The sequence below is a fragment of the Pteronotus mesoamericanus genome, unplaced genomic scaffold, assembly GCF_021234165.1.
Source record: "Pteronotus mesoamericanus isolate MK-2021 breed Mesoamerican mustached bat unplaced genomic scaffold, CSHL_Meso_final scaffold_167, whole genome shotgun sequence".
NCBI lineage: Eukaryota > Metazoa > Chordata > Mammalia > Chiroptera > Mormoopidae > Pteronotus > Pteronotus mesoamericanus.
Window position 1 is genome coordinate 8872126 of NW_026555308.1, and position 26660 is coordinate 8898785.

At 46.3% G+C, this 26660-nt stretch overlaps 1 protein-coding gene across 4 annotated transcripts in view; it reads left to right on the forward strand.

Annotated features, from left to right (window-relative positions):
• CLEC16A (C-type lectin domain containing 16A) overlaps positions 1-26660 on the forward strand; it is a 212605-nt gene that overhangs the window by 90469 nt on the left and 95476 nt on the right. For all 4 annotated transcript variants that reach the window (XM_054589574.1, XM_054589577.1, XM_054589576.1 and 1 more), the window contains exons 14-18: positions 2823-2932; positions 3674-3718; positions 6643-6693; positions 8672-8800; positions 17109-17229. In XM_054589574.1, the coding sequence (XP_054445549.1) occupies positions 2823-2932; positions 3674-3718; positions 6643-6693; positions 8672-8800; positions 17109-17229 (456 nt within the window). The remainder of the gene's footprint in view (positions 1-2822; positions 2933-3673; positions 3719-6642; positions 6694-8671; positions 8801-17108; positions 17230-26660) is intronic.

The following is a 26660-nucleotide window of genomic DNA, read 5'->3' on the forward strand; positions in this document are numbered from 1 at the left end:
GCTAAACATCCCACAATGCACAAGGCGGCACCACAACAAAGGATTATCTGACCCAAGATGTCAACATTGCCAAGGTTGGGAAACCCTGATTACAAGGCAGGTTCTCTGCAAAGTCAGGGAGAGAGGCCATCAGGTTGGAATGAGTGTATGGGCAGGGGCCCGACTGAGATGTGGCCCAATTGAGGGAACCGCTAAGCTAAACCATCAGGAGCAATATGGGGAATGGGCCCAGGGCAGGCTCAGGATAAGGGCAGCAGCAGGGGTTGTGATGGCAGAGAGGGTCTTTAGAAATAAAGGGGAGTGGCTCCAAGATGTGGCCAGAAGCACAGGGGATTGCCAGGGAGTGAGTGCAAGGTCTTGGAGAACCAAGTTCCTAGCCTCAAAGGTGTCAGCAGGGGATCAGTAAACTCACTAAATGTTTATTGAACTACTCCTGCATGTCAGCCACTGTGTGTGGGTGATAGGGGTACTGAAGTGCAGGACAGGCATGGTTCCTGTCCTTCAGGAGCCACAGCTGTGGGTCTCTGAAGTCCTAGCCGTCTGGGACTCCTTGCGGGGATGTAATCTGGAGCTCAGAGGGGCGTCAGGGCCAGAACTAATGCTCTGGGGCTCACAGACATGTGAATCGTTTTTAAAGCCAACAGGAGAGAGGAGAGGCATGTGTAAGTAAGACCAAGCCGTGGGCCACCACAGATATCTGGAGGTGACAGAGGGGAAGCTAGCACAGGAGCCTGAGCCAGGCCCCACGTGGGAAGAAGAGGAACAGGAGGGGGGTGTCTTGGGTGGCAAGAAAGATGCACGTGGCTCAAGACCAAGGGTGCTCAGCAGGGTCATTTTGTGCTGAGAAGTCCAGTCAGCAAGGCAGAGCCTGTCCCTGTGGATGGTGGCCAAGGGGGCAGTTGGCAGGAGCTGTGTGAACAGACGTGGCTTTGTGGTGGAGGAAGGCAGACTGTGGTCTGGATGTGAGGAGAGGAACCCCAGGGTGGGGAGGGACAGCGGGTGGGCTCCTTGACTGCTGGTGTATAGAACTGCCTGGATTTCTGAAGAGAAGAGGTTGGGGCAGCTCAGAGGGACAGTCTGGAAGCTGTGATGAGGACTAAGGAGCTTGCTGCTCCCCCAGTTTCCCTCATAAGACAAGTCCAGTTGGAGGCAGTCAGCTCCTTGGCAGGAGCTGGCAAAAGGAAAAGGGTCTTGGTGGAAAATCACATTCCATTTCCCTGGAGACGGCAGAAGGGGTGTTTCTGACCGGGCCAACAGTGTGGCTTGGGGGAGGGGCAGGCAGGAGTGAGGCTGGGCTCTGGAGAAACTGCTGAACTCAGAGGAAGGCAGGTGGTGGGTGCTGCTGGGGCAGGGCAGCGGCACAGAAGTGGGGTTAGTGCTGGGCTGCCAGGTTGGGCTGCGTCAGGGTGAAGAACTGAACTGAGACTAACCAGCCTTTTTTCACACGGCCCCTGGGCTTGTATCATGCTTAGGAAATCCTGGTTCTGCTTGCATGTAGCCTATTCATTTTATGGCAAATGATTGCCTCATTTCCTGTTTCCCCCATGACACATGAGGCCTTAAAGGACGGGCAGGGAGGTATGCGGTGGTACATCTACCACTGAGTTTTTCCCAGTGGCCCATCTTGGTCCCTGCTGTTTCTAAGGCATCAGGGATGTGGCCTGGAAACTTTGTCCTCTCCTGGTCCCTCTTCCACATTGAGACATCTCCGCAGAAATGAGGTTAAAAACCCAGGGAGGAGTTTGCCCTTCAGACAGTCACAGATGCTTCAAAGAACAATGCCAGCTGTGGTTTTGACATTCACTGCCCAGGGTAAGTCTTTGGGCAAGTCACTTCACTCTTCTAAGCCTCAGTCCTTAGCACCCATTGCAGTTGATTATTTTATAGAGACCACTGAGGGAACATCTGCAGAGTAGCTAGCCCATGCCTGACTCCCAAGAGGATAGCAAATTGTTTCACTCAGAACTTGGTTACAATTGACAGAAACCCAACTCAGACTGGCTGAAACAATACAAACAGAAACAAACAAAACCATTGGCTTGTGTACCTTAGTGTTGGGCACTGTCTTCAGGCACAGCTGGATCCAGGGGCTCAAACAGTGTTTTAAGACTGTCTTTGGACTCTGCAGCCAGCAGCTTCAGCCATCCCTCTCTCCATTGAGGCCTTAGACTTGCTCTAGGAGAGACACTTTGGGTAATCTGGTGGGAAGGAAGGCATGGGGCTCAATTTGCAGAACATTTTACAAAAGATTGAAAACACTGGTGAGAATGGGGATATGGCCACTGTGGATTATGCTGTTTGTGCCACTCAGGGTCCCTTCACTGTTCCTGTACTCTCTGCAGCCCAGTGGTTCCAACAGGTTGTGGAACCGAGCCTTTTTAGCTCAGACTGGCTCCCTTGCCTATCCTCTACCCAACCACTGTGACCAGCCTGGGTGGTATGCCCATCCCTAGGATCACATGTCCAATAGTGGAGCCGGTGGTTCTCCAAAGAAAATGGGGATGCTCGTTCCTGAGGAAGAGGAAGGAATGCTGGACAAGCAAAGCAACTACAGGTGGCCACTTTCTAGACCTTCAGTAATAATTAAGTGCCCTTCTTTTTCCTACATCCCCTCCCCTGATGAGACTAAAGAGGAGTGGAAGGTCTAGGCAGCTTTGATGGGAACATTTAATTATAATTGATTGGGAAAAGGGTTTGCGAGGTTTGTACCCACTGGATGTCGGGGGCCTTGAACAGTCAGCTGATAACTGTTAACCTCAAAGCTGGAAGAAGCTGTGAGTAAGGCCCTGGGTGTGCGAGGCTGACCGTGATGTGCTCTGCAGATGGGAAGATCCGGTTGGCGACACTGGAGCTGAGCTGCCTGCTCTTAAAGCAGCAAGTTGTGACTGCCACAGGCTGCATCATCAAGGACGTGCACCTGGCCTGTCTGGAGGTGAGGGCCCTCCCCACTCCCAGTGCCTAGGGCCGCTGCCGTCTGGGAGAGTGAGAGGGATCCCTGGTCTGTGGTGTCCACAGCATCAGCAAGAAGCTGGGCCCAATAGCCCTGATGCCCACTGCAACCTGCTTGTTCCCATAGAACTTCCCTTCTGCTGCAACTGGCTTGATGATCCCTCTTACTTAGTGTATTTTAGTGGTTTCTATTATGATTTTTTGGCTCCTATTTGTCTACATGATTTAATCATTCTTTTTGTATTATAAAAGTTTTATACATATTTATTTATAGTTTATTGTACTAATATCTACATTTATTGTTTTAAATAGCTCATCTTGTTTTCCCCCTTATTTTCCATGTTTATTTTAGAAAATTTAGAAAATACAGTTGTTGAAAATAGCAACTATAGTTGACACTTCGGTGTGTGTTTTCTAAATATACACAGATATTCACTCACACTTTTTTTTATAAAAAGTGTCCCCATGACCATATTTTATAACCCATTCTCCCCCATTTAATTATAACAGCTTTCTGTGTCATATTCAATCACTTATCCTGTGCTCACTTTTTATTTTGAGCTCTCTCCTTCTGTTTCTCCTTTCCCATTAAAAACTGCTTTAGATTAAGGATATTATCCCAGCATCTGTCTTACATATACTCAGATTTTAGAATCAGGAATTTACCCAGTTCACTGGCTTCCATGAGACCTGTCTCCCTCACATCTTCCCCCTCTTTTAACAGGGCGCAAGGGAAGAAAGCGTTCACCTAGTACGGCACTTTTATAAGGTAAGTTGGCAGAACACAGGGGAAGAGCAGTGCGGTGCGTGGTGTGTAAGCAGGATTGTAGAGTCTGGCCCCGTACACTTAAAGGTCACATGTCTTCAGTTATTTCTCTACCTGCATAAAAATGCTCAATTTTGTAATCTCCAGAGCAGTGGTCTCTCAATTTTTTTGCCCAAGCCCCTTTATCAGTACAATTTTTGATGACTCACCCTTACTATGAGCAAATTGTCTGTCAATTTGATATGAATTTGTTAATGGGTGAATTCATATGTAAATTATGAATTGTATACATACATGCACACGTGAATAAATTATACATATAAACATATGTTTGTGAATTTTATATGCGTATACATATAAAATTACTTTTGAATTACATATGAATTTATGAATTATATATGCATATATTATTATATAAGTGTATGCTAAGAAAACTCATACAGGCTTCCAAACATTTGTAATTAGGGAGATTTTGTCGAGAACCACCATGACTTTTCAATATCTGAAAAATTTGTAGATTTGTCTTTAGGTTCTAAATAATTAGTTTTAAAATATCTCATTGTGACAGTTTTGTTTAGCTCTTATCTTAAGGCATAATACATTCTTTGGCAAGGCTCATCATTTGTCAGCAATAGTGGATTAATCCTTATGTCCAGCCACCCAGATTTCTGATTTTTTGACCTCTACATCAGATCTCTCCAGATCCAGTTAGTGATGGTTTCCCCTAGTAATTTAACTGATGAAGAGATCCTCTTAGGAGGCACTGCCATTTTCTTGTTTACCTGTATTTCATTGTTTTGTATTCTCTCTAAACTGCTGTGAATTCTATGCATATATGCAAAGAGTCGTCATCTTCGCAGGACCCTCTTTAAGCCAGTGTCCATTATTGTCAGTGTTCACTGAGAGAAAATCAGGTCATGTATCCTGGAAATCCATCTTGCCAGGGTCAGATGGCCCCATGCAGCTATGACACAGGGGACATGCCCAGACGAGGGTGGCACCACTGTGGGCCCCCACGCACTGGGGAGGAAATCCCAGTCTCTTCTTAGACAATCCCAAACCACACATGGCCTCTTAGTGAGGATGCATGTCCTCTAGCAAGGCCTGGAAGAAGGTAGGTACCTCATGATTGCATTAGTCATCTTTGAATCTCCAGTGTAACTGTTTCAGTGTATTTCCCCCTAGAAGCTTTTAGATTGCAAAAACAGAAAGCCAGTAATAGGCATTTTCCCAAATGGTTTTTCTTTATCATTAACGAAAGGAGAGCTATACGGCAGGTCGTCAAATTACATACTGCTCGATGTCACTTCATTGTAATGCTGAGGGAAAAACATCTGTTCTTAGCCAGTGCCCCTGTCTGTGTGGAGTTTGCATAGATTTTCTCTGGGGACTCCAGTTTTCTCCCACATCCCAAAGATGTGCATGTGGGGTAAATTGGTATGTCCGCATTATTTCAGTCTGAGTGTGGATGTGTGTGAGTAGCCCTGTGATGGAAGGGCGTCCTGTCCAGGGTGAGGTCCCACTTTGTGCCCTGAGTTGCCAGGACAGCTCCAGCCACCTCTGACCCTGAGCTAGAATAAGCAGGCTAGAAAAGAATGATCTGACTTAGTGTTATTGATGCTTTTTAAATGTTCAATATTAGAAGGGTTTTGGATTTTTAATTTAGAAGTTTGGTGATGTTTTTGTGGCCAGAAATATGCTATTGGAACTTAACTCTTGTTCATATCAATTGGTCCGTAGTAAAATGGATTTCATTTTATGTCATCTCACTGAGAGTCACAGTTGCCTAGAACCTATTGATGACGTTAAGTGAGGACTTGCTATACTTGCATTGTAGCTCCCTTCCCCCCCAACCCATCTTTCTCTCTCTTTTAGCATATAAGGTTTACACCTAAGTGTAATATTTCAGAAGCTTTTGGGTTTTCAGGGGTTCTTATTTCTGTGGTTATTGCCTTATACTTACATTACACAAGAATATTCAAATTTATCTTTAGACCTGATAACTGGAAAAATATATAAAGGACCTATCACTTTTCCCAAACTGATTGTGTGCATGTGTGTATGTGAGAGAGAGACTTCAGGACTTAGGAAACAGGACAGTTCTAATAGTCACCATGCATTTAGCTGAATCTCCCTTCCCCTCCCTAGCTATCATCCCATCCAATAGTGATTGTAATGATCTTAAGCGCTAACACTTACCAGCCCTGATCAAGTTGCAGGCTCTTTGTTCAGCGTTTTATCTGCGTTAACTCATTTCATCTTCACAAAGACCCGCACAGACATGGGCTATCATCCCAGTCTTGCAGCAAAACAAAGAGAGGCTTCAAGAGGTAAAGCCAGGATTTTGGCCCCTGGTTTATATGTCTTGGAGCCAAATTACCCACCACCCTGTTCTGAGAGGGACCTCCTGGACAGCCCTCAGGGCTGCAGGAACTACAAAACCTCAAAAACGAATGGAACAAGCCTGTAGTTTCAGTGTTAAGCATGTTTAATTATACTCTTCCTTTCAGAGGTGTGGAGCCTCATAGTTTTAAAATGGCAAGTTAACCTGGATCCTCCATTCGTCAACCATTCGCAACAAAGAGAGGATGTTAAACACTTGAAATGTTAATCATTTTAATATTTTAATTATCTATGGTGTTATTTTTGGTTTGTGTTTTTTTAACTAACTGCCTTGGCAGAATAAATCTAGCTATATAATACTTTAAAAAGGGAGAACGTTGAGATGTGCAATTTGATATCTGGGCTTTCATTTGAGCGTGTGTGTTCATGTTCACGTGTGTATTTTGCTTCCTGGTGATTTACGAGAACTCAGTAATGAGAAACAGATGGACCCAGAAGCCGTGAACTAAAGTTTATAATACTTTGTTGTTTATGGGAAAAAAAATATGCATAATTCTCTCTTTCCTCCCTTCCTTTCCTTCTAGGGAGAAGAAATTTTTTTGGACATGTTTGAAGACGAGTACAGGAGCATGACAGTAAGTAAGGGGCCAGAAGGCACCTGTGTGCCTGCAAAGCTTGCCCTTCCTAAGTGAGAGCATGAGGGAGCTCTAACGTGGGCTTTCTGCCCAAATGACAGAGATTGGTGGGAAGGTAAATTGGAAATGGTGACCCCCCACCACTGGAAACTTCAGAAGACATGCACACCCCCTCAGGCTGTATCGTAAAGTGGGTGAGAAAGATTCTCTTTGATATGAATAATATTTGATTGAGGACTTATTCCACATCAGGTCTGGAAAGCCTGTTATACATGTTAAATCTCTTAATCCCCATGTCAACCCAATGGAATAGCTGCTATCGTTAGCCTCCTTTTACTGATAGGAAATGAGTCACATTGAGTGAAGTGCCCACATGTTCCCAGCCAGTGAGGGGCAGAGCAGCTTACCTTCCACCTCCTTTTTCTTCTCTGTATATTATGCCCCCTCTTTCTTTGCCGTGCCACTAGAATGTTGTGGAATGTTCCTTGAATCTGCAGCACCGGCTCAGAACCTTCCCTTTCTCCATCCAGCAGGCAGGATTGTGGGACAAGACAGGTTCAAAAGATTGCAGTTTTCTCTGTGTTGTTCCTTTGTATCTGCATCCCCAGCACCTGTCCCTTAGTTGACACTCAATAAATAGGTAATAAATGACCTTCTCATGGACATTACTCCCCAAAGAATGAAATGATTTGGGAAGTTTATAATAAACCTAAGTGTTTGAAATGTCCAAAAGAAAAAGGCAGCAGCGTGTACAAAGTGGCTTCTTGGCTTCTGGGCCCATTCGCCTGGTTTCTGGACAGCTGGGCCCTCACTATATTGCCTTGTTAAGTTAGCTTTATGTTACAGGAGGGACAAAAAATGTGATAGGATTGAAACCCACGTTCTTAAAAAAAAATAAGGCTCAAAAATAAGCTTATGATGCTTTAAGGAGTAAAATGAATTCGGTAGGAAACCTGCTTTTGTGAAATGTCATTCCTTTATGATGCCAGGTGTGAATGAAGTGTCATTGTCTGATGTGTACACATTAAATGGTCAGTACTAATGCAGAAGAGTTCCAGGAGAAGGAGGGATGATGTTACAGGTGTCTTAGGAATCAGAGAAGGCCTTGTGGGGATGGTGTGGGAGGAGGAGACAGCTTTGCCCCCGTCAGACCCAGTGGCTATGGACATCTGCCCTTCCTCAGTATCCCCCACGATAATATATGACAGGACCAGCATCTGCCGTTTAGTAGGAGGTGAGCCCTGTGGTGCCTGGCACTTAGTAGAGGCTCAGTAAGTGGCTTTGTTATGTTATCCTCAGGTAAGATGCTGAAGGGGCAAGGAAAGAAGGGGGAATGTTGGTCGCATGGTGGCAGGCATAGGAGGTCTGTGAGCCTGGGTCTGTGTCTTGGTTCTGTCACCATCCAGCTGAGCGGGCCTGGATCCATTCCTCAGCTTCTCTGAGTCTCTTATTTCTCATTAGAAGATTGGGAAACATTCCCTCTGCCTTTGTTGGGAGGATTAAACAGAATCATACATGAAAGCTTTTAGCTCACCGCCTGCCCTGTAGTTAGCTCTATTCAAATGGAAGCTGCTATCACTGACTGTTTCACCATAATTGGAAATACAATAGAAAGAGAAAGAGGCGAGCAGCAGCCAGGCACACGCATATGGGGCAGAGCATCCTAAAGGGACCACTGTAATGGGACCAGTCTCCTCCCTAAGGGACCCCTCTCCCTGCTGAGTGGAGGGGAATGAGGATGAGAAAGCAAAGCTTTTCATAGCCAGGAGGCTGCTTTTCCAATGAAGGGAAAATTTGCACCTTAGAAAACAAAAACGGCACATCCCTCACACATCCGGCTGCCTCAAGGCTTCACCTCAGTCTTAATCCAGCATTCATGTGCTCATTTACCATGTGCAGGTGAAGGTTGAGAAGCCTGTGTAATCAGCCCTGTCCCCTCCTCCCTTCAGTGAAGTCTCCGGTAATGTCTCTCTTCTAGATGAAGCCAATGAACGTGGAATACCTCATGATGGATGCCTCCATCCTGCTGCCCCCCACGGGCACACCACTGACAGGCATTGACTTTGTGAAGCGGCTGCCATGTGGTGACGTGGAGAAGACCCGGCGGGTGAGTGAGTCCTGGACCTGGCCTCCTGGGCAGCTGCCTCCCAGGGCCACTCACAGAGCAGGGAGGAAAGGGTCTCTGATCAGGTCAAGGGTCCGGAGTTCAGATAGCAGGGAGACAGACAACACCTCCAACACCCTGCCAAGAGGAGTAACTTCCCAAAGCATGCTGCCCTCTGCTGAAGCAGAGATTGAAATCCCATTGTGTCTGGCGCCGGATGTGGGCTGCAGGCAGGCTGCCTGTGCTGGTGCAGGCCAGCCCTGAGCTTTGGGAGAGGAAGCCAGGGGGCCAGGCTTCTGCGAAGAATGTGGGGGAGTAAGCAGAGTCAATGCAGCGTGCAGGTGAGGCGGTGCGGAATCTGAGCCCAGATAGGCTCAGGACCCCCAGAGATGGTGCGATGTTAAGGTATCTGAGTGATCTTGGGGCGAGGCACACACAAATGAAGCGGTGGTTCTTGCCAGCCTGTGGGAAAGACCTGTGTGTGAAGGGCAGATTAGTTCTCAGAACCCAGCTGGAGTGAGTGCTTCCGTTATCAGCTTTTTTTTTTTTTTCTGATGCAGTCTCACAGGGCTGTTCATGGTATTTTATCACCCTCATAAGATTACACTTTCTTTCTTAGAAAGCACCATAACCTTTTCCTAGAAAATCATTCCCTGGAGATATGAATGTTAGTGGATAAATTAGTGGAACTCATTGCACTCAGTCAGCTCTTGTTATCAGCCTGCATCTTCCTCTGACCTAATCTGAGTGTAACCAGAGCAGCTGAGGTGTGTAATTTCTGGATTATAAGAAGCAGGAGGGACCTGCTGGATCTGCCTCAGACTAGAGGATTCTGTGGCCTTCTTCCACCCAGCTGGCTATTTTGCCACAGAGGCCTGGTGGGGCAGAGGAAGTGGGACCCATGTGCCTTAAGTCAGTCCACGTTCCTTGCTGTCTGACCAAACCCACAGGCCTCACCACAGGACACACCCTGGCCGAGCCAATGACACCTTCCTTCCTCGTGCTCCCAGCCAGTGCTGCAGGCCCTGCGGCAGGCACACGATTGTGTTTGTGGATAGTGGTGTTTGCACTGGGCGTTCTTGGCACCGGTTTTACAAAAGGACTGGTTCTGACAACTGAGTCATATTAACGACTCCTTCATGATGCAGGACTCACCCTTAGCCTTGCGTTGGCCTAAGAGAGGCTCCCCAGCAAGGTTACAGTGAAGCTGCCCACCTGAATGGGGTGCAGTGTCCCCAAGCCAGAGAGGACCCTGTCCCCAAGGTCCTCCTTGTCCCTTGAGCCAGAAGGTCCTGCAGGCTGTGAACGCAGAGAGCCATTGCTCTGAGTTGTATCCTGCCTCCTTTCTGTGTCATGATCCATTGGGCTTTGTTAACACTTATATGAGCTCCCATTCTTTGTTATAAAGTGGATCATTCATAGCAGTTTATATGAATTTCCTCATGTAATTCTACAACTGGCCCAAGAGGCTGGCATTATTATTATTATTATTATTATTATTATTATTATTATTATTATTCACATCTTACAGAGGAAGAAACTGAGGCATGAAGAGGTCAAGTGATTTGCTCAAGGTCACCCAGATAATAAAATAGCAGAGCCAGGATTCAGCTCCACTGGGGTGGCCTCCACAGCGACTGTGACCTACTGCTTCCCACTGCTACTTTTATTGCATTTATTAGCCCTACTTGGAACTGGACACCGGGGGTATTAAAAACACAGCCCCAGTCTTCAAGGAATCAGAGACTAGAAGGCAAGGTGGGAAGATGAAGCATTAATCCATGTGGCCGGGCACCATTAGGAAAGGAACATGGGGTCAGGTCCCTAATCCTGCCTGGGCAGGGAGGTGGAGCAGGCCCCAGGGGGAGGTAGCGCATTCCAGCACCTCCAAGGAGGGGACTGTGGCTGAAGCCAGAGTAAGAGAGGAGTAAGGGAGGCTACGTGGGAAATGATGAGTCTGGAGGGACTGGAGGAACCAGATCTTGGGGGCCCCGGAGCCCAGTGAGGACCTTGGCCTTGTTAGTAGATTCCTGACATCATGCCCTGCTAGCTTAGGGCAGGCAGTCCTGATGCATGGGAAAGGATGGGAGAAATTCAAGCGTGAGGGATGTGGCAGAGGAAGGGTTGCTTGGGCCTTGGGCTCCCCGCTCCCTTCTAAGCCACGCTCTCTTCATCTAGAAAGCAACATGTGCCTGCCTTGCCAGAGTTACTGTGAGGACCCAGCGAAAGGCAGAAACACTGATGGCCAGTAGCAGTTCTTAATGACGGGGGCTGGCTCCTTTTTGTTGCCCCTCACATCTCATTTAGTTGTAAGTTCCCAGCTATGCGACCCACCTCCCTTGCCCCAGATGGGTTCCATAGTCCAGACTGCCACCTGAGGCACTGACAGACCCTGAGAACATCTGGGCTTCCCTGGCATCTCTTGGTCGCCCTTTGTCTGTGGGACAAGTTTATAAAAGCAACTCTCCTGTCCCAGGGTCTGTGTGTTTTGAGCCAGGGAGAAGGTGGCAGAGTGTTATTAAAATAGGTCTGGCTACCTCCAAGGAAAGTCTAAGAGAAGCTGCCCTTTGCAACTTCAGTAATCAATTTCTTTCTTTTTTTAAATCTAAGCATCGTTGGAATACAATATTATATTAGTTTCAGGTGTACAATACAGTGAAGAATCAATGTCGGAAGGGGAATTTCCACCCCTCGCTGCAGACGAGTTCCTGTTGCAAGGTAGCTGTCTGGAATCCTCCAGAAGCTTAGCTCCTCAGCCCATTTCAGACATTAGAACAGAGCAGTATGCTCTGAATTTGAGCTTAAGGAAGTGTATGGTTTAGCAAGCAATTGAGGGCTTCTGTGGTTTGTTTCAAGTTCTTTGCTTGTATCCAAAGAACATTCCATTTAATCCTTCTGGATTCAAAGGTTTTCTTTTTGTTTTTTCTACCAACTAGACTTTTCTAACTCTTAGGAAGCTGAGCCTTTCAGAAATCCCACCTTTATTTTCCTTAAGAATTTCTCAGAGAAGTTCAAACAACCTGACTAGTAAATTATTGCTAACTTGTAAAATATTCCTTCATACATTCATCAAAGAACCACTGGATTCCTATGCCAAATGCCGTGCCTGAGGGTACAGAGTGAATAGGGAAAGTGTCCCTACCTCCTGGATCTCACATGGAGTCAAGAGAGGTAAAGTTTATTAAGAAGCAAGTGAATGACGAGTTTGTTATCACACCGCAGTACAGACTCTGAAGGAAGGAGGGGTGGCACTCCTTAAGGTATAGGGCGATCAGGAGAGGCTCCTCTGCCAAGGTGGAGACCTGAGCTGAAACTGAAGAGTGAGAAAGCCAGCCATGCAAAGATTTAAAGGAGGCACTTTCCAGACGGCGGGAACAGTCACTGTAAAGTTCTCAAGATGGGACAGAGTACAGTGTGTTCAAGGAGCGGGATAACTGGAGCAGAGTAAGTGAAGGGGCAAGGAGGAGAGGAGGGTGGCAGGGCCTTGCAGGCCATGGGGAGGCATCTGGCAATAAAGTACAAAAGTCATGTTTTACCTCTTGCATTTTGAGAATTATACTATTGATTCTTTCACTTGACATACTCATTGAGCTTTTTCCAGGTGCCAGGCACTGTGCAAGGTATAAGAATAGACAATGAGCAAATAGTATAAAAAGACCAAAATAGCAAGAGTGCCACTGAGTCATGGTGGTTGAGCAGGGAAATACATGTTGAACTGAGGGTCACTGGCACCAGTGGGATCTGATGAGAGCATGCAAGCAGAACCTTGGACTTGGACTGCACCTACCCTGTGTGTAGAGGCATTTGAGAAAAGCAATTAGCCTAGAATACAGGCTCATTCGTGAGTCAGACCCAACTCTAGCTGTGGGACCTGGAGCAAGTTACTTAACCTCGCTGAGCCTCAACTTCCTTGAGTGTCCTGCCTCTCAGCTCTTGCCCAAAGTAGATGCGAGAGTGGCTCTGAGGTGGTGAGCCCAGTGTCTAATAGGAAGTAAATGCTCAGGAAATGTTAGCGGACCAGTGGTAGAGCATTCTAGCATCTTAGGTGGGAGAAAAAAATGAGTCTTGAAGGATATAGATCTACTGAAGTTTAATACTAGAGAAAAGAGAGCTAGGGAAAGGACTTTTCTGGTGAATATCAAAATCTGAATGTAAGCCACTTGCTATCTTTATGTAGCAGTCTTGGAAAACGTTGTAAAATAAATTATTTGCCTGAAGTTGTATTTGCCCCTTCATTCTGTTTCCCTGTTCTCATGTAAACACCACAAACAATTTTTGTTTATCAGTAATGACCTAGAGGAAATAGGATATTTTGCTTTACTCTTTAGATACGTATTCCGCATTAAAGAAAATACAGTAGTATCTCAAAGTTTCAAAGGAATAGGGAAAGAATTTCCCATAATTTCATCACCCTAAACAATCAACACTTAGACATTTTTTGTGTCTCCTTCGTATCTTTGCAAACACATCTTTTCAGGGTTTCAGGGAGAGTGTACCATGACCTTGCTTTTGTCCTCACACCCCTGTCCCTTTTCATTGTAGAACAAGAAGTTTGTCATGTGCTAATACTTTTATTAAAAGTCTCATTTCTTATTGGTACATAAAAGTGTATCTGGTGACTTCTGCCATAATTTACTTAGGCATTTTCCTGCTGGTAGACATTTTGGTTGCTTGCAGTATTACATTATTTTCAACTGTAATGAGCAGCTTCACAGTGTTTTCTTTCTTTTGGCTTATTTCTTTAGGATAAGTTCCCAGAAGTGGAATTTCTGGTTCAAAGGGTATGAACATTTTTGTGTGTGTGACTCTCTACGTATTGCCAGATTGCTTTCCCAATGGGCTGTGCCCACTTTAAAAACTGCTTCAGCACTCTTTTAAGAATGGCTGACTTTCACAGCCATGTCCACAGTCTTGGTGGGCTGCTAACCTTCGTGACTGTCACCTAAACTCAGTGGCTTGCAAGGGAAGCAAGGGCGAGGGCTTGAACTGAATATCTGATCCATGGCCAGCCCCCAGGGCTCCGTGTGTCACCTGCTCTATGTCATTGCATGTTCCTAGTGGCCCCGTGATCTCAGGGGTGGTGGGTCCCCACTTCCAAAGCTTGAGCCTGGGCTCGGGGAATTCATGGGACTCGCCTGATCTCAGGTTGAGTCAGCATTTACCTGGCTCTGAATCCATCCTTCCGCCCCACTAATCGGACTCATCCCCCAGGACCCCCCTTGCCGGAGTCTGCTTCCACGTGAAATGACGCGAACTGAGGAAGTCCCTTCTTTATATTTGAGCTTAGTCAGCTGTCACTCCTCTTCGATCTAATCTGTTCTTCCAGAGTCAGTCTTCCTGGCATTCTATGGAAGCATCCGAAACAACAGTAATTTTTTTTTTTTAGTAGTACTTTTTAACTCGCATGGTTATTTAACGAAGTAAAGAAAAGTGCCCAGTAAGAACCTGGGTCCTAAGCCTTAAATCTGTTGAAGGCAAAGGCCTGTGGTTGGAAGAAAGTGGACTTTGGAGTCTGGTTATTTGAGTCATCTGGAACAGGCTGCCTAACATACCTGGGCTTTAGTTTCCTGTCTGTAAAATGGGAACCAGGCAGGTACTTAAAAGGCTAGAATGGGATGACATAGTATAGCCCCCACCGATACCTGGCAGCTATGGGTAGCAGAGGGTATCGTTATTGTTTTAAGGGTGGTGAGATGAATTTGATGGCCCCTATCCTGGTTTCTTATTTCTTTTGTGGATTCTTGGGGTTGTGTCACTGGTCCAAGTGCCTGTCAGACCCTGTAGATGCCCACATGGAGCATTTGGCCCTGTGGGAATCTGCCCTCCTCACATTCATGGGCATGGACTTCTCACATACTGTTCCTTCTCTTAGGAGTTGGGGCAGGGAACCAGAAAAAGTATTGTTGGGCCTTCTGGTTTATGTTTTATATTCTGCTTTGAATTTATTATCATTAATATTATCATTATTATTTTGTATCCCTGGAGATATCTTCAGTTTGTTGCTTTAAGAGCAAAAGCAGATGTTTTACCAAAACGGTCTACAGTAGGAGTCAAATTTTGAACTCCTCTTATATTGGAAGGTTTCTGCTTTTCAGAATGATAGATAGGCTGGCTGTAAGCTGCACACGTTTCTCTTTCTTCATCCCCCATCTAGGGTCATGCTTGCTTCCTCTGCCTTTAGAGAGGGATGGGTTTTTGACAGTGAAATGAAGCATCCACTCAACTTGGACCTGACTGTGATGGGCCTTTTTCCTTCTTTGTTTTCCTCATCTCTAAGGTCATGACTCCCTGTTTTCTCAAACTGCCATGTATTTCAGGTACCTACCCACATCTTGGGCTTTCTGCAGTTGGGCTAGAGTGGGCATTTGAATTTCCTTGTGTGCTTGGTTAAGTGACACAAGTGTGAGACGTTCCTGGGTTCCAACTCCAGCTTAGCCGCTCAGCAGCTGCATGAACTTAAATTTCCCTGCCCCTCAGCTCTGTTTCTTCCTGCGTAAAATCTTTACATTGCAATGAAGTGCCCACATTGCCTGGTACACAATAGGAACTTCATGAATAAAAGCTGTTTTGATTTTTTAAAAACGAAAGTATACCTGTTCTTCTGACTGTTGCAGATGTCTTTACAGAGACTATACTTCAAAAAACGAAGATCAGACCAGTACTGATGCCACCACCGCTTCCACCATCATCATTATGATGTGGAAGCTTATCTTTCCCCAGGGCTTATGGTTGACAGAAGGGAATCAGGACCCGGAGTAGGTCCGGGAAGTAGGATTGTCCCTCTAGTATTCTACACTAGATTAAGTGATTGGCCCAAGGTCTCCAGCTGGTTCTGGGCCAAGGAAGGATTAGGGTTAGGCCTGCTGACAGGCACGTTTGCTGCCTGGGTCACCAGGAGCCCTTGTTTTGGGAGGCACCTTGTCATGTAAGGGGCAGCCTCTTCTCTCAGTTGGGCAGGCCTGAAGCCCTCAGAACTGTAAACAAAAAGACACAAAAATGGTCTGGAATTCATCTTTGTGTGGCTTGCCAGTGGCGACAGTGGTTTGTCCCCACGCCCACCCCCGTGCCCAGCTGGAGTGACTGGAGCAAAGGATAGCTGCCCCTTTACCGGACACATGCTGGCTGCCCTCCCCTCCCCCGTGGCTGTCTCCCAGGACCTCATTAGCAGCCTGGCGAGGTAACGACTACCATCCCCATTTCACAGGTGAGGACATCAAAGCTCTTGGAGGTCAGAGGCCTTACCTAGTGTGGCGGAGCTGGGAGTCCAGTGCCAATTATTTATGTCTGACTCCAGAGCTGTTTCCTCATGGCCGTCAGCTGAAGTCAGGGACAGAGGTCTGGAGGAGCCCTCTCCTGTGGGCTGCCCCTCTGCTTCCTGGCCTCTGGTTGGAGGGCAAGTCAGCCCCATCCTAGGGCTCAAGGGCAGGGTGCCACCAGGGTAAGCTGGCCCAGGCTGAAGGCTGCTTTCTGCACAAACTTCTCTGGCTGCCAGGGCATGGGATTCTGTTGTTTTTCTGCTCTCTGGAAATACCTCATGGCCGCACTGGGTTCTGCCAGACACCTCTTCCACGGGCCAGGAATCCCAGTGCTCAGGGAGCTACCTCTGCCCCCAGAGAGGGGGCCGGAGGGGCACTCAGGGCACTGACATCACTGCACGCCTGCAAGGTGCCAGGTCTGCCGCTCCGTCGGTGACACAGCCCTGGTGGAAGGCCGAGGGACCGAGGCTCTGAGGTGAAGGGGCTCGTCCAGGGAGCTGCAGGGCAGGCTTTTAATTGGGTCTGGCTGGCTCCAAGCCCCACAAGCATCCCCCTCTTCTGTCCCTGCCCCACCCTTCGGTTCATGAGGTGGGACCTTGAAACACTTTCACTCATGATTTGGATTTCCAACTTTTGGGCCGGTTTGGTGGGAAGAGGACTGGTTCTGGCCCTCCCTGGATGTGTACGTGAGGCAGGTCATGTCACCTCCTCGGGTGTCAGTGCCTTGTCTGCCAAGTAGGGTGCTTGCTGAGCTGGGGTGTCATCAAGGTCACATGACACTAGGGGAGCTGTCCTGGCAAATGACAGGTGCTCAGTTGAGGTAAAGAGTTTCAAGCTTGAACCTGTGTATAACTGAAAAGAGACTGTGCCTTTTATGGGTTGTTGTTTTTTTCCCCTGTCTTGCTCTTAAAGCACCAGAGCCGTGATACAGGGAAAGGGAGAGAGGTGGGCTTTGCTTGTTTTTAATCAAGTGTCATGGTGTGATTTCTCCATGTGGAACATCTCACCAAAACAACTGTAGTCTCACCCTTCTCTGCTCTCTGCTGTTCATTCAGGCCATCCGGGTGTTCTTCATGCTCCGTTCCCTGTCACTGCAGCTGCGAGGGGAGCCCGAGACCCAGTTGCCACTGACACGGGAGGAAGACCTGATCAAAACCGATGACGTCCTAGATCTCAGTGAGTTGCCCTAAGACATGGCAGGGGGACATGGTCATGCTGACTCACATGTCACTGGAAGCGTCAGTGTATGGTCTGCCTTTTTGTACTGGGGTTGATTCATGACGTTGAACTTAGAGAGCGTGCGTGTCCCATAAAACTTTCAATGAAAGGGACCTATGTTTTGAGCCTGCAGGTTCTGTTCTCTGGAGACCAGGTAGAGCTGTGCAGGTGATTTGCTAAAAGGTCTGTGTAGGGACTTTGGGGATTCCCAAACTCCAGGGTCCCTGTCCTTCACACAATCATAGCAGCGTCAGTGTCATTGGTTTTGTCTATTAAGGGTTTTCTGTATGATTTCAACAATTAAAGTGTTCTACTGCCTTAAAAAAAAAGAAAAGAAATCTTCCAAAAACACAAGTCGCCAGTACTTAGGTAGAGATTCAAGCTTTGGAGACCAGAGAACTTGGTGCTCAGCCTAAAACCTTGGGCTATTTAACCATACAGTGCCTCAGGCTCAGATTGAAAGGAGACAACAGGTGTAAAGCCTATAGTCATTTCCCACCAGGAAGCTACCACTCTCCGTCCCAGCTCTGCTTTCCTCTATTCTGGCCTCATCCTCAGGAGGGCTCTCGCCAGGTAGTGACAGTGGCCATCAGCAGCTCCAACATCTGCTGAACCAGCTCAACAGTCCTGACAGAAACAGAGCTTGTCTTTACGTTTTACGGAAGTCCAGGGCAGTGCTTTCCTTGTCCCAGCTGGGATCATATGACCATCCCTGAATCAGTCAGTGATCAGAGGAATGTGATTCATTCACCAGTTCGCTAGGCTGGGGTCACATGCCCACAGCTGGAAGTGGGGCCTCTTCCTTTTGAGCCCCATCACTTGAGAGTGAGGAGAGAGGAGGCCCTCATAGGAAACTCATAAAGAAGAAACGGAAGCTGGGCAGGTGGGATCAGCAAACAGCCACTCTTGGTTGTGTATGGTGAGGAGCATACACAACAAAGAAATTGTACTTCAGCTTTATGAAGTATAATTTATATCCGGTAAAAGTCACCAAGTTTAGTGTATGATCAAATGAGTTTTGACAAAACAATTCAGTTGTGAATGATTGTATCACATTAGAGATTGTGATACAGAAAGAACACTGAGGACTGGCTTTCAAGCCAAATACCCTGCCCTGCCCGGTACTCCCTTGAGCAAGTGACTGGAATTCTCACAGTGTCCATCTTCTCACCTAGAAAATGGGGAAGACCTTCCTTATATCCAGGCTAGTTTTGACACTTGAGTGAAATATAATGTGAAATACAACTTGACCAAGCATAATGCCTGGCATATAACTATTCTCAGGAAATTGTAGTCAGTATTTCCCACTAATTGAGTGAGGTGATACATACAAAAAGCAGAGCACACTGCCTGACACATAAAAGGTTCTCAGGAAATTATTATTATGAGTCTACCTAGTAGTCTAGCTCCTTTTTCTGCCTTTTTAGTCCTTTTTCTTGTTTATGTTCTTTTTTCCTTTTTCTTGGAAGAGTAAAGAAGCTATGTCCTCTCTGTGTTCTATGCCCGTCTCCTTCGGCCCTTTCTCTCTTGAGAAATGGCCACAGAGGGGTTCTTTAAGGGTTTAAATTGATCAGTTTGCTAGGGAGAACAATAAACAAGTCTTTCTCTGATTTGATTCAAGGAAAGAGAGGGAAACAGCTTGCTTTAAAGAGGGCTAGTCTATTCTATTTGAAAATGGAATTAAATTTGATGCTGGGAACTCACATTTCCTCCCTCCCCCACCAAGAATGGCCTGCTGAAATAAAGGTTAAAAGTGTTTCACTTATCAATTTTAATTTATTAGATTGGTAGTTGAGATCACTTAACTGAGCTTTTTTTGGGTAGTTGGCCATTAAGAAAGTAATGGCTGTCTGTCTTTACCCAGCCTGATTGCAAATTATGTCTTTGCTGAAGAGGATGCCATCCAAATAATTCTAGGAATTATGGATTTCACAAGTACATGGTACTAGAATAAGACCTGCATGTGTTGTTGTGTTGTTGACCTTTTTTTTTTTTTCCTGATTTTAAAAAATTTTATCATTTTTTAAAACCCAAGGATATGTGTTTTTTTTTTTAATTGACTTTAGAGAAAGAGGAAGGGGACTAAAGAGAAAGAGAGAAACATCTGTGTGAGAGAGAAATATCGATCAGTGGCCTCCCACATGCACCCCAGTCAGGGATCAAACCCACAACCTCGGTGTGTACCCTGACCGAGGATCGAACCCACAAATTTTTGGTGCCAAGGATGACACGCCAAACAAACTGAACCGCCTGTCCAGGATATGGTGATTGTTTTTAAATGCTGGAACTTCCCACCTTCCATTGGGGAAAAATTAGCATGCTTCGCATTTTACAAAATGCCCTCTTGTATATACAGAATGAAGGAAACATAATGTAAGTGAAGGCATTTGTATTTGTTGAATGATTGGAAGCTGGGCACACTTCATATGAATTTAGTTGTTTTGTCTCCCTAACAAAAGAAAAAAGGAAGCTGACTCAGGGAGAAATGTTTGAAGTTCATCAACTTTTATCTAAGGTGATACGGTCTGATACCCGTAAAGAATGCCAGTTCTGCACAGCAGGAAGAAGTGACTTAGAGTGTATTTACTAAGTTTGTCACACTTTGATGAGAAACCATAGCGTAAGATTACTCAGAAACCGTCTCACATGTCTGCTGACCAGCAGTAGGCCTTTAGGCCAGGTATGGCAGGTGAGCTCTGGTGGGATGGATTCTGACAAGGATCATTAAAAATGCCATCAACCTATTGACACTGGAAAAGTTGACGTTCGTGCTGCCTGTCACTACCAGAACCAATCAGTAGAGACAAGGATTGAATCTTTATGGGCAATTTATTCAGATGCGGGCAATCTAAGAAGACAGCAGGTTATGTACCCTCAAAACCATCATAACATCTCCTCTCAAGCCAACCTTTTTATAAGGAGAAAAGGGTAGGTAAGGGGTTCAGGGGTGGGGTGGAGGGAGGTTAATCAGATAAGAGTTGCGATTTCCCTAGTATTTATCTGCTGATCAACAATTCTTTATCTCAGATACCACCTCCTGGATTGCTTGCAGAACCCCTGGAGCTCAAAGGTTGAACTGTTTGTTGACCTCCTGGAGTCACTATTCCAAGTTCTTAGAATAATAGCTTTCCATATACATTAATCACTTAAGCCTATCAACTATTACTACAGCTAAAATCTTTAACTCTTGAGTTCCCTATCACTGTCATCACCCCTCCTGAAGGAAGCAGGGTATGCTTAAAGCATGTTTTGTTTTCACTGGAGTGGAGAATGGCAGGGGCAGAGATTTCAAACAAGCAGCTGTGAAGAAAAGGAGGGAGGAAGAGAAGGAGAGAGGGAGGGAGGGAGGGAAGAAAAGGGGAAGGGAAGATAGACTAGACTAGATAAAGTAGATTAGATATTTTAGAGAGAACAACATGAATCTCCACGTTACCAGTCTTCAGCTTTAGCTTCAACAGTTTTGCTAAGTCTCATTTTATCTGCCCCACCATTTCTATTTTTTAAATATGCCTACCCCATGCAGTGTATTAAAGTGAATGGAAGATATCATATCGTTGCATCTATAAATAATTCAAACAGATAAAGACTTTCACTCATATGTGTAATTGAATTGTTTGCCACCGTTGCAAATCGTGAGCTTCTCTAACCCCTCTGCTGCTCTGGGTAGAGCCAGGGCAAGGGGGATGGCAGCTCCCAGATATGGGGCCTGTGTTGTCCTGTTTTCTGCCACCTGGCCCCATTGACATTTGATTTTGCAGTCTCTGGTATAGTTGGAGGTAATCAGCTTTGTGACCTTGCTCAGGTTCTTAATGCTTGTGCGGCCCTGGTTTGCACTACCATCGTCTTTTTTTAAAATGGTTCTAAAAGACTTTGCAAGGACTGTTGAAGATCAGATGAGAAAATGCATGTGAAGCACACAGCACTGTGCTTGGCACATAGTAGGTGCTCAGTGTACAAGAGTTGGCTGTCGTCCTTGTTGCAGCTGCTGAATAATGAGATATAACTCATACTGTGGGGCGCCAAGAAGTGGGCCTTTTCTGCATTAACAAGGTTTTAAGGAATGTATTCTGAAATATTTAAACCCATGCATCACTTGTACCGTGGCCCTGTTGGTGGGGGCGGGGGGTAAGAAAGACCAGTCTGGCTGCTTGGGCTGAGTTGAAGGGAGCTGGAGCCCCGATCAGGCCGGGCACACCTGCACATTCACCAGGTGGCCCACTGACCAGCAGCCCCTGGAAGTGTTCTGAAGACAAGCAGGCTTCAAGGAGAAGCCAGGTTCCTGCCTGGATTGGCATTGGAGCCTTCTGAAAGGAGTTCTGCCTTTCACGTGGGCACTCGACCTTTATATATTTGTAGTCATACCATGTGCTGCACACACCTAATCCTGTATTCTGATTTTTTAAATCCATTTATGAAATCCCTTCAGTGAAATCCATCCATTTGTCCAACTACTTACTGAGTACCTGCTGTATGCCAGGCACAGTGCTGGGAGCTGGGATGTAATAGTGAGCTAAAGCTAGGCTTGGTCTCTGCTCTTACGATGCATCTAGTTTGGTGGCAGGAGAAGGTAAGTAAGTAAATGTGCAGTCACTGAGATGGCTGTGGAGGTAATGAACAGGTCCTGTGCTAGAGAATAACTGGGCGAAAAGACCGTGTGGGCTGATTGGGGAAGGCCTCCCCGGAGGGGTGCTGTGCAAGGAGGGGCCAGAAGATTCTATGAGAAAATACAAAAATGAGGCCTGCCAGTTAGCAGGGGTGGCAGAGGTGAGGCTGGAAGATGAGACAGCGTGGCATGGCTGTCAGGACCTTAAAGGAGGCTGGTGTGGCTGGCAGGTAAGGAGCAGTGGGGAGAGGGGCTTAGATGAAACGGATCTCAATTCCAGTGTAGTGGGAAGCCATCAGAGGATTCCTGCAGGGACATCTGTCCTGAAAGTGCACTTCTGTAACTGGAACTGCCAGATCAGATGGTCCCAGCAGGGGCCTGTAAGCCATGCCAAGGGGCTAGAGAGGCCACAGAGCACAGTGGTTATGAACGTGGCCTCCGGAGCCAGACTGTACCCGGAATGAAATCTAGACTTTGCCCCTTGCCACTGGCCAGTGTATGATATTCGACCAGTAACTTAATCTCTTGGTGCTTCAGTTTCCTCATCTGTAAAATGGGAGTTGCTGGGAGGGGTAAATGAGTTAATACGTGTGAAAGTGCCTAAAACAGTGCCTGGCACAATCACAAGGAAGCCATTTAGGAGGTTGTGGCAATTCCCATGGGCTAATGACAGTGGGAAAAGGGGAATGGGGACACAGTTTGGGGGCAGAATTTTGTGACTAACCCACCACGGCAGTGCTGCAGGTCTAGCTCAACTCTGAGTTCTGAGCTTGGGAACAAGCCGAGCAGCAAGGGGTGGGGGGATGGTGATTCCGTAATCCCAGGGCCAACCCTGGGGGGGGCGGGCGATGGTTCTAAATGGAAGATGACAAAGTTAATTGAGTGGCCAGGTGAGAGGTGCTGGAAGGCAGCTTGACCGAGGCGTCCAGGGAGTAGGTTGGAAACCATTTCTTGTTCACCTCAGGAACTGTTTTCCATGCTATCTCATAGATTTCAGAATTACTGTGTTTAGTAGCTTGTGAAATATTCTACATGTGTAACCGTGTAAAGTGGTCTCATGTAACCATTCCACAGTTGTTTGCACTTCCACTTCCTCCCTGTTATAACCAATATGGCTGTTCCTCAAAGGCTTTGCAGCAGCTTGTTAGGATCCTAGGTCAAGCGGTCTGAGAAAGGCCCAACCCTCCAGAGAGATGTCCAGATAAACAGGTCTCTACTCTAGACCTGATTCCTCACCAGGCTGGACACACTTGCCAGGGGCTGGCGACTAGAGAATGTCTATTATAGTATAGAATCATTCATGCTTCCCAGACCTTGGGAGTTCACAGCCCAGTGAAACACTAGGCAAAAATAAAACCCAATAATGCCTCTGGGGATAGGATTGCCAACTTTTTACTTCACCAAGTAGTCATATTTTTAAAAAAGCATTTATGAACTATCATTTCAAAAAAGAAAGGACACTGTTAATACCAGGTACATAGGAAGGACATCATTTCATAACTAGAGACAGTCTTTCTAAGAAATAGCAGTGGAACTGTTGGCCCACATACTGTGCGTTAATGGAGTGTCTTTAAAAAACCTCAAGTGCAGACCAATGACAAGAGCGAAAGCCAGTGTCTATCTTTTCTAGTTTGGTTTCTTCTCTGAGAGGTGAGCGCTGATTACAGCACCACACAGACCAGAGTCAGATGCCACTGTGCTAAGTTCTGTGGGAGCAGGTAATGGGGCTTGGCCTGCCCAGAGGTCAGAGAGGCTTCTAAGGGAGACCCATTTGAAGACTGAATGTGGACGTGGGTGCCAGGAAGAGACTTTGCAGGAACAAAGGCCCTGGGGCCCATGGGGAGGCAAGGAAGATGAGAAATAGCAGCGTAGCCAGAGGGCAGGGCAGGAGAGAAGTAAAGCAGTGGTGAAATAAGGCTGAGAAGATTGCCCAGGGTGCAGGCCTTGTAGATGTATCAGAGATTTGGGTTTTATCATAACTAGGGTGGGAAGAGTTTTTTACTGGGTGATGTGATCAGACTTGTGCCTCAGAGAGCCCTCTCTAGCCTCTGTGAAAAGTAGATTTATGGAGGGGATAGTTACAGCAGGGAGCTCCTTTGGGAGGCCAGCATGCAAAATCTGTCCTGTACAAGTATCCAAAAAGTGGTACCCACATATTTCTCGTACACCCTTGTTAGCCCCAGTGAATTGTTCCTGAGTGCTGCTGTGTTCTGCTCTATGGCCTGGGTGCAGAGACTCTTAATTGCAAGGAGGCCCATCCTGTTTGATCTAGCTCAGGGGTCCCCAACACCAGGGCCAAGGACCAGTACCAGACTGTGGCCTGTTAGGAACTGGGCCACACAGCAGGAGGTGAGTGGTGTGCAAGCAAGCGAAGCTTTGCTGGCATTACCACCTGAGCTCCGCCTCCTGTCTCCCCCCACCCCCCACAGCCACCATCCATGGGAAAATTGTCTTCCACAAAACCAGTCCGTGGTGCCAAAAAGGCTGGGGACTACTGATCTAGCTTATTCCCTGGAACTCACATCACTGTTCCTTTGAGGCTAATTACTAACAACAGCAACACTTATAATAACACTTAATAACTAGCCTGAGACCTGCCTCTTTAAGAAGGAGCTGAGAGTATGGTAGAACCCTGGGTCCCAGAAAAATATAGACAGGAGAGGACAGATCTGGCATCTGGATACCAGCTCTGCTTCTTTGCTGTGTGACCTTCGACAAATTGATTTGCTTCTCTGACCCTTGGTTCCTTCATTGATAAAATGAGAGCAGCAATGTCCACCTTCATAGAATTTTTGTGAGGCAGAACAATGAGGTGTGTATACAGGTTGAAAGCTACTGGCAGATAGGCCCACAGGTGCAGGCTGATAGAATGTTTACAATCAAATTTTATATTAGTTGCCAACATTATCAGGATATTTTCTTGTATAAGCCCAAGTATCTATCACTTTAAAAATGAGACAGTCTGTCCTCATGGAGTCTCCATCCCCGCAGGCCGCAGTCAGCTGCCTCTCTTCTTGGACATGCACCCTTCTCACCAGCTCGCTCTGTCTCCAGCCATGAGCCTCCACTTAACCCCAGACCTGAGGACCCACTCAGCCTCTCACACTTACCACGAACACAGTGGAACATGGTCTTCCTCACAAACCTGTCTCCTGCAGCCTTCCCATCTCCCAGTTGGTAGAGCTCTATCCTGACGGCAAAAAATTTGGGCTTATACTTGCCTCCCTTCTTTCCCTCAAACTGGAGTTCCAGTTGGTCAGCGTACCTATTCGGCCCCCTTCCCTCCAAATATATCCAGGTTCTGACCGTCTCTTCCAGCCCCACCTCTGAACACCTAGTTTGCACTACCACCGTCTTTAACCTGGATTGTTAGAATGACCTCTTAGCCAGTCACTTGCTTTTGCCTTGTCCCCTGTAATTAATTCTTGACACAGTATCCAATGTTATTCTCTTAAACTGTGTCAGATCATGTCCTTCCTGTACTCAAAGTGGGCTCCAGTCCACTCCAACTAAAAGCAGAGACCTTTATGGTGACTTACGAGGCTGAGCATCATCTGGCACCATGTGGCTTTCTCTGCTTTCTTGCTGTTCTTGAGACACATCAGGTATGTTCCCACCTCAGGGCCTTTGCTCTACCTGTGCTCCGCCCGCCCCCCCCCCCGCAACTGCTCATTCTGCAGAGCAAGTAGAGCTGTCAATGCTTAGTAGGCTCACAGAAACCCCAGTGCGGCAACCGTACTTCACATTCTCCATCCATGTTTGGATTCTGGACCAAGTCTGCACCAAGTCTCTTTGTTTTATTATTCTTGCGTTTGTTGATGAATATGAATGTGAATGTCATGAACAGCCCTACAGTACTCCCCTGTTTCCCCAGTTCCTATCACTCTTCGTGCTTTGTCCCGATGCCCTTGCAGGCAAGAGCTTTTAGGCCAAGTGGAAGTCACTGGCTGTATTCATCTGACTGCCTAGAGATTCATTTCCAGCAAGAGTATTATGAAGTTCCCCAAGCAAGTTATGTGGTTTGATTGTAAGTCCCTGAAAATGTGAGCTCATTGATTTGCCTCTCTTGCAAGACCAATGATAGTTTTGTGGTCCTGTCAGTTCTGGAAAATTCTCTATGTTGCCTTATTTTGCCAATGTTCCAGTCATTGTCATGTGCCTCATCCTGGTGAAAATGAGAAAATAGCATATAAATAATGAAGACTGTGAAAATAAATCCAGAATGTGGGACATTCCAGAAAACTGACTTGAACTTTTAATAAATGTGAATGTTATAGAAGACAAAAAATATTGGGGGAGAGGACTGGGGCACTGTTCTAGATCATTGAAATGAAAAGAGGTACAACTGTCAACTTAATTGGATCTTGGATTGGGAGGGAGTGGTTTAAAAGACTTTTTTTTGTGAAATTGGGAAAATTTTGCATATGCTTGTGATCAGATAATAAAATTGAGGTCAGTGTTAAATGTACTGAGTGTGATAATGATTTTGTACTTCTATGGGAGATACCATTATTCTTAGGAAGTGTGGGCTGAAGTATTTATGGATAAAGTGTCATGCTGCCTACAGCTTGGAATGCTTTACGCAATAAATATGTTTAAGTGTGGGAGTATACTGAGAGAGGAAGAAAATGCAGCTAAATATTAACAACTGATGAATCTAGGTGAAGAGTATGTGTGTGTTTATTACACTATTTAAACTTCTCTGGAAGTTTTGAAAGTTTTCAAAACAAAAGCTAAAGGAAGTAGCAAGAGGGAAGTCAACATGTGAAAATCAACATTTTTGAAA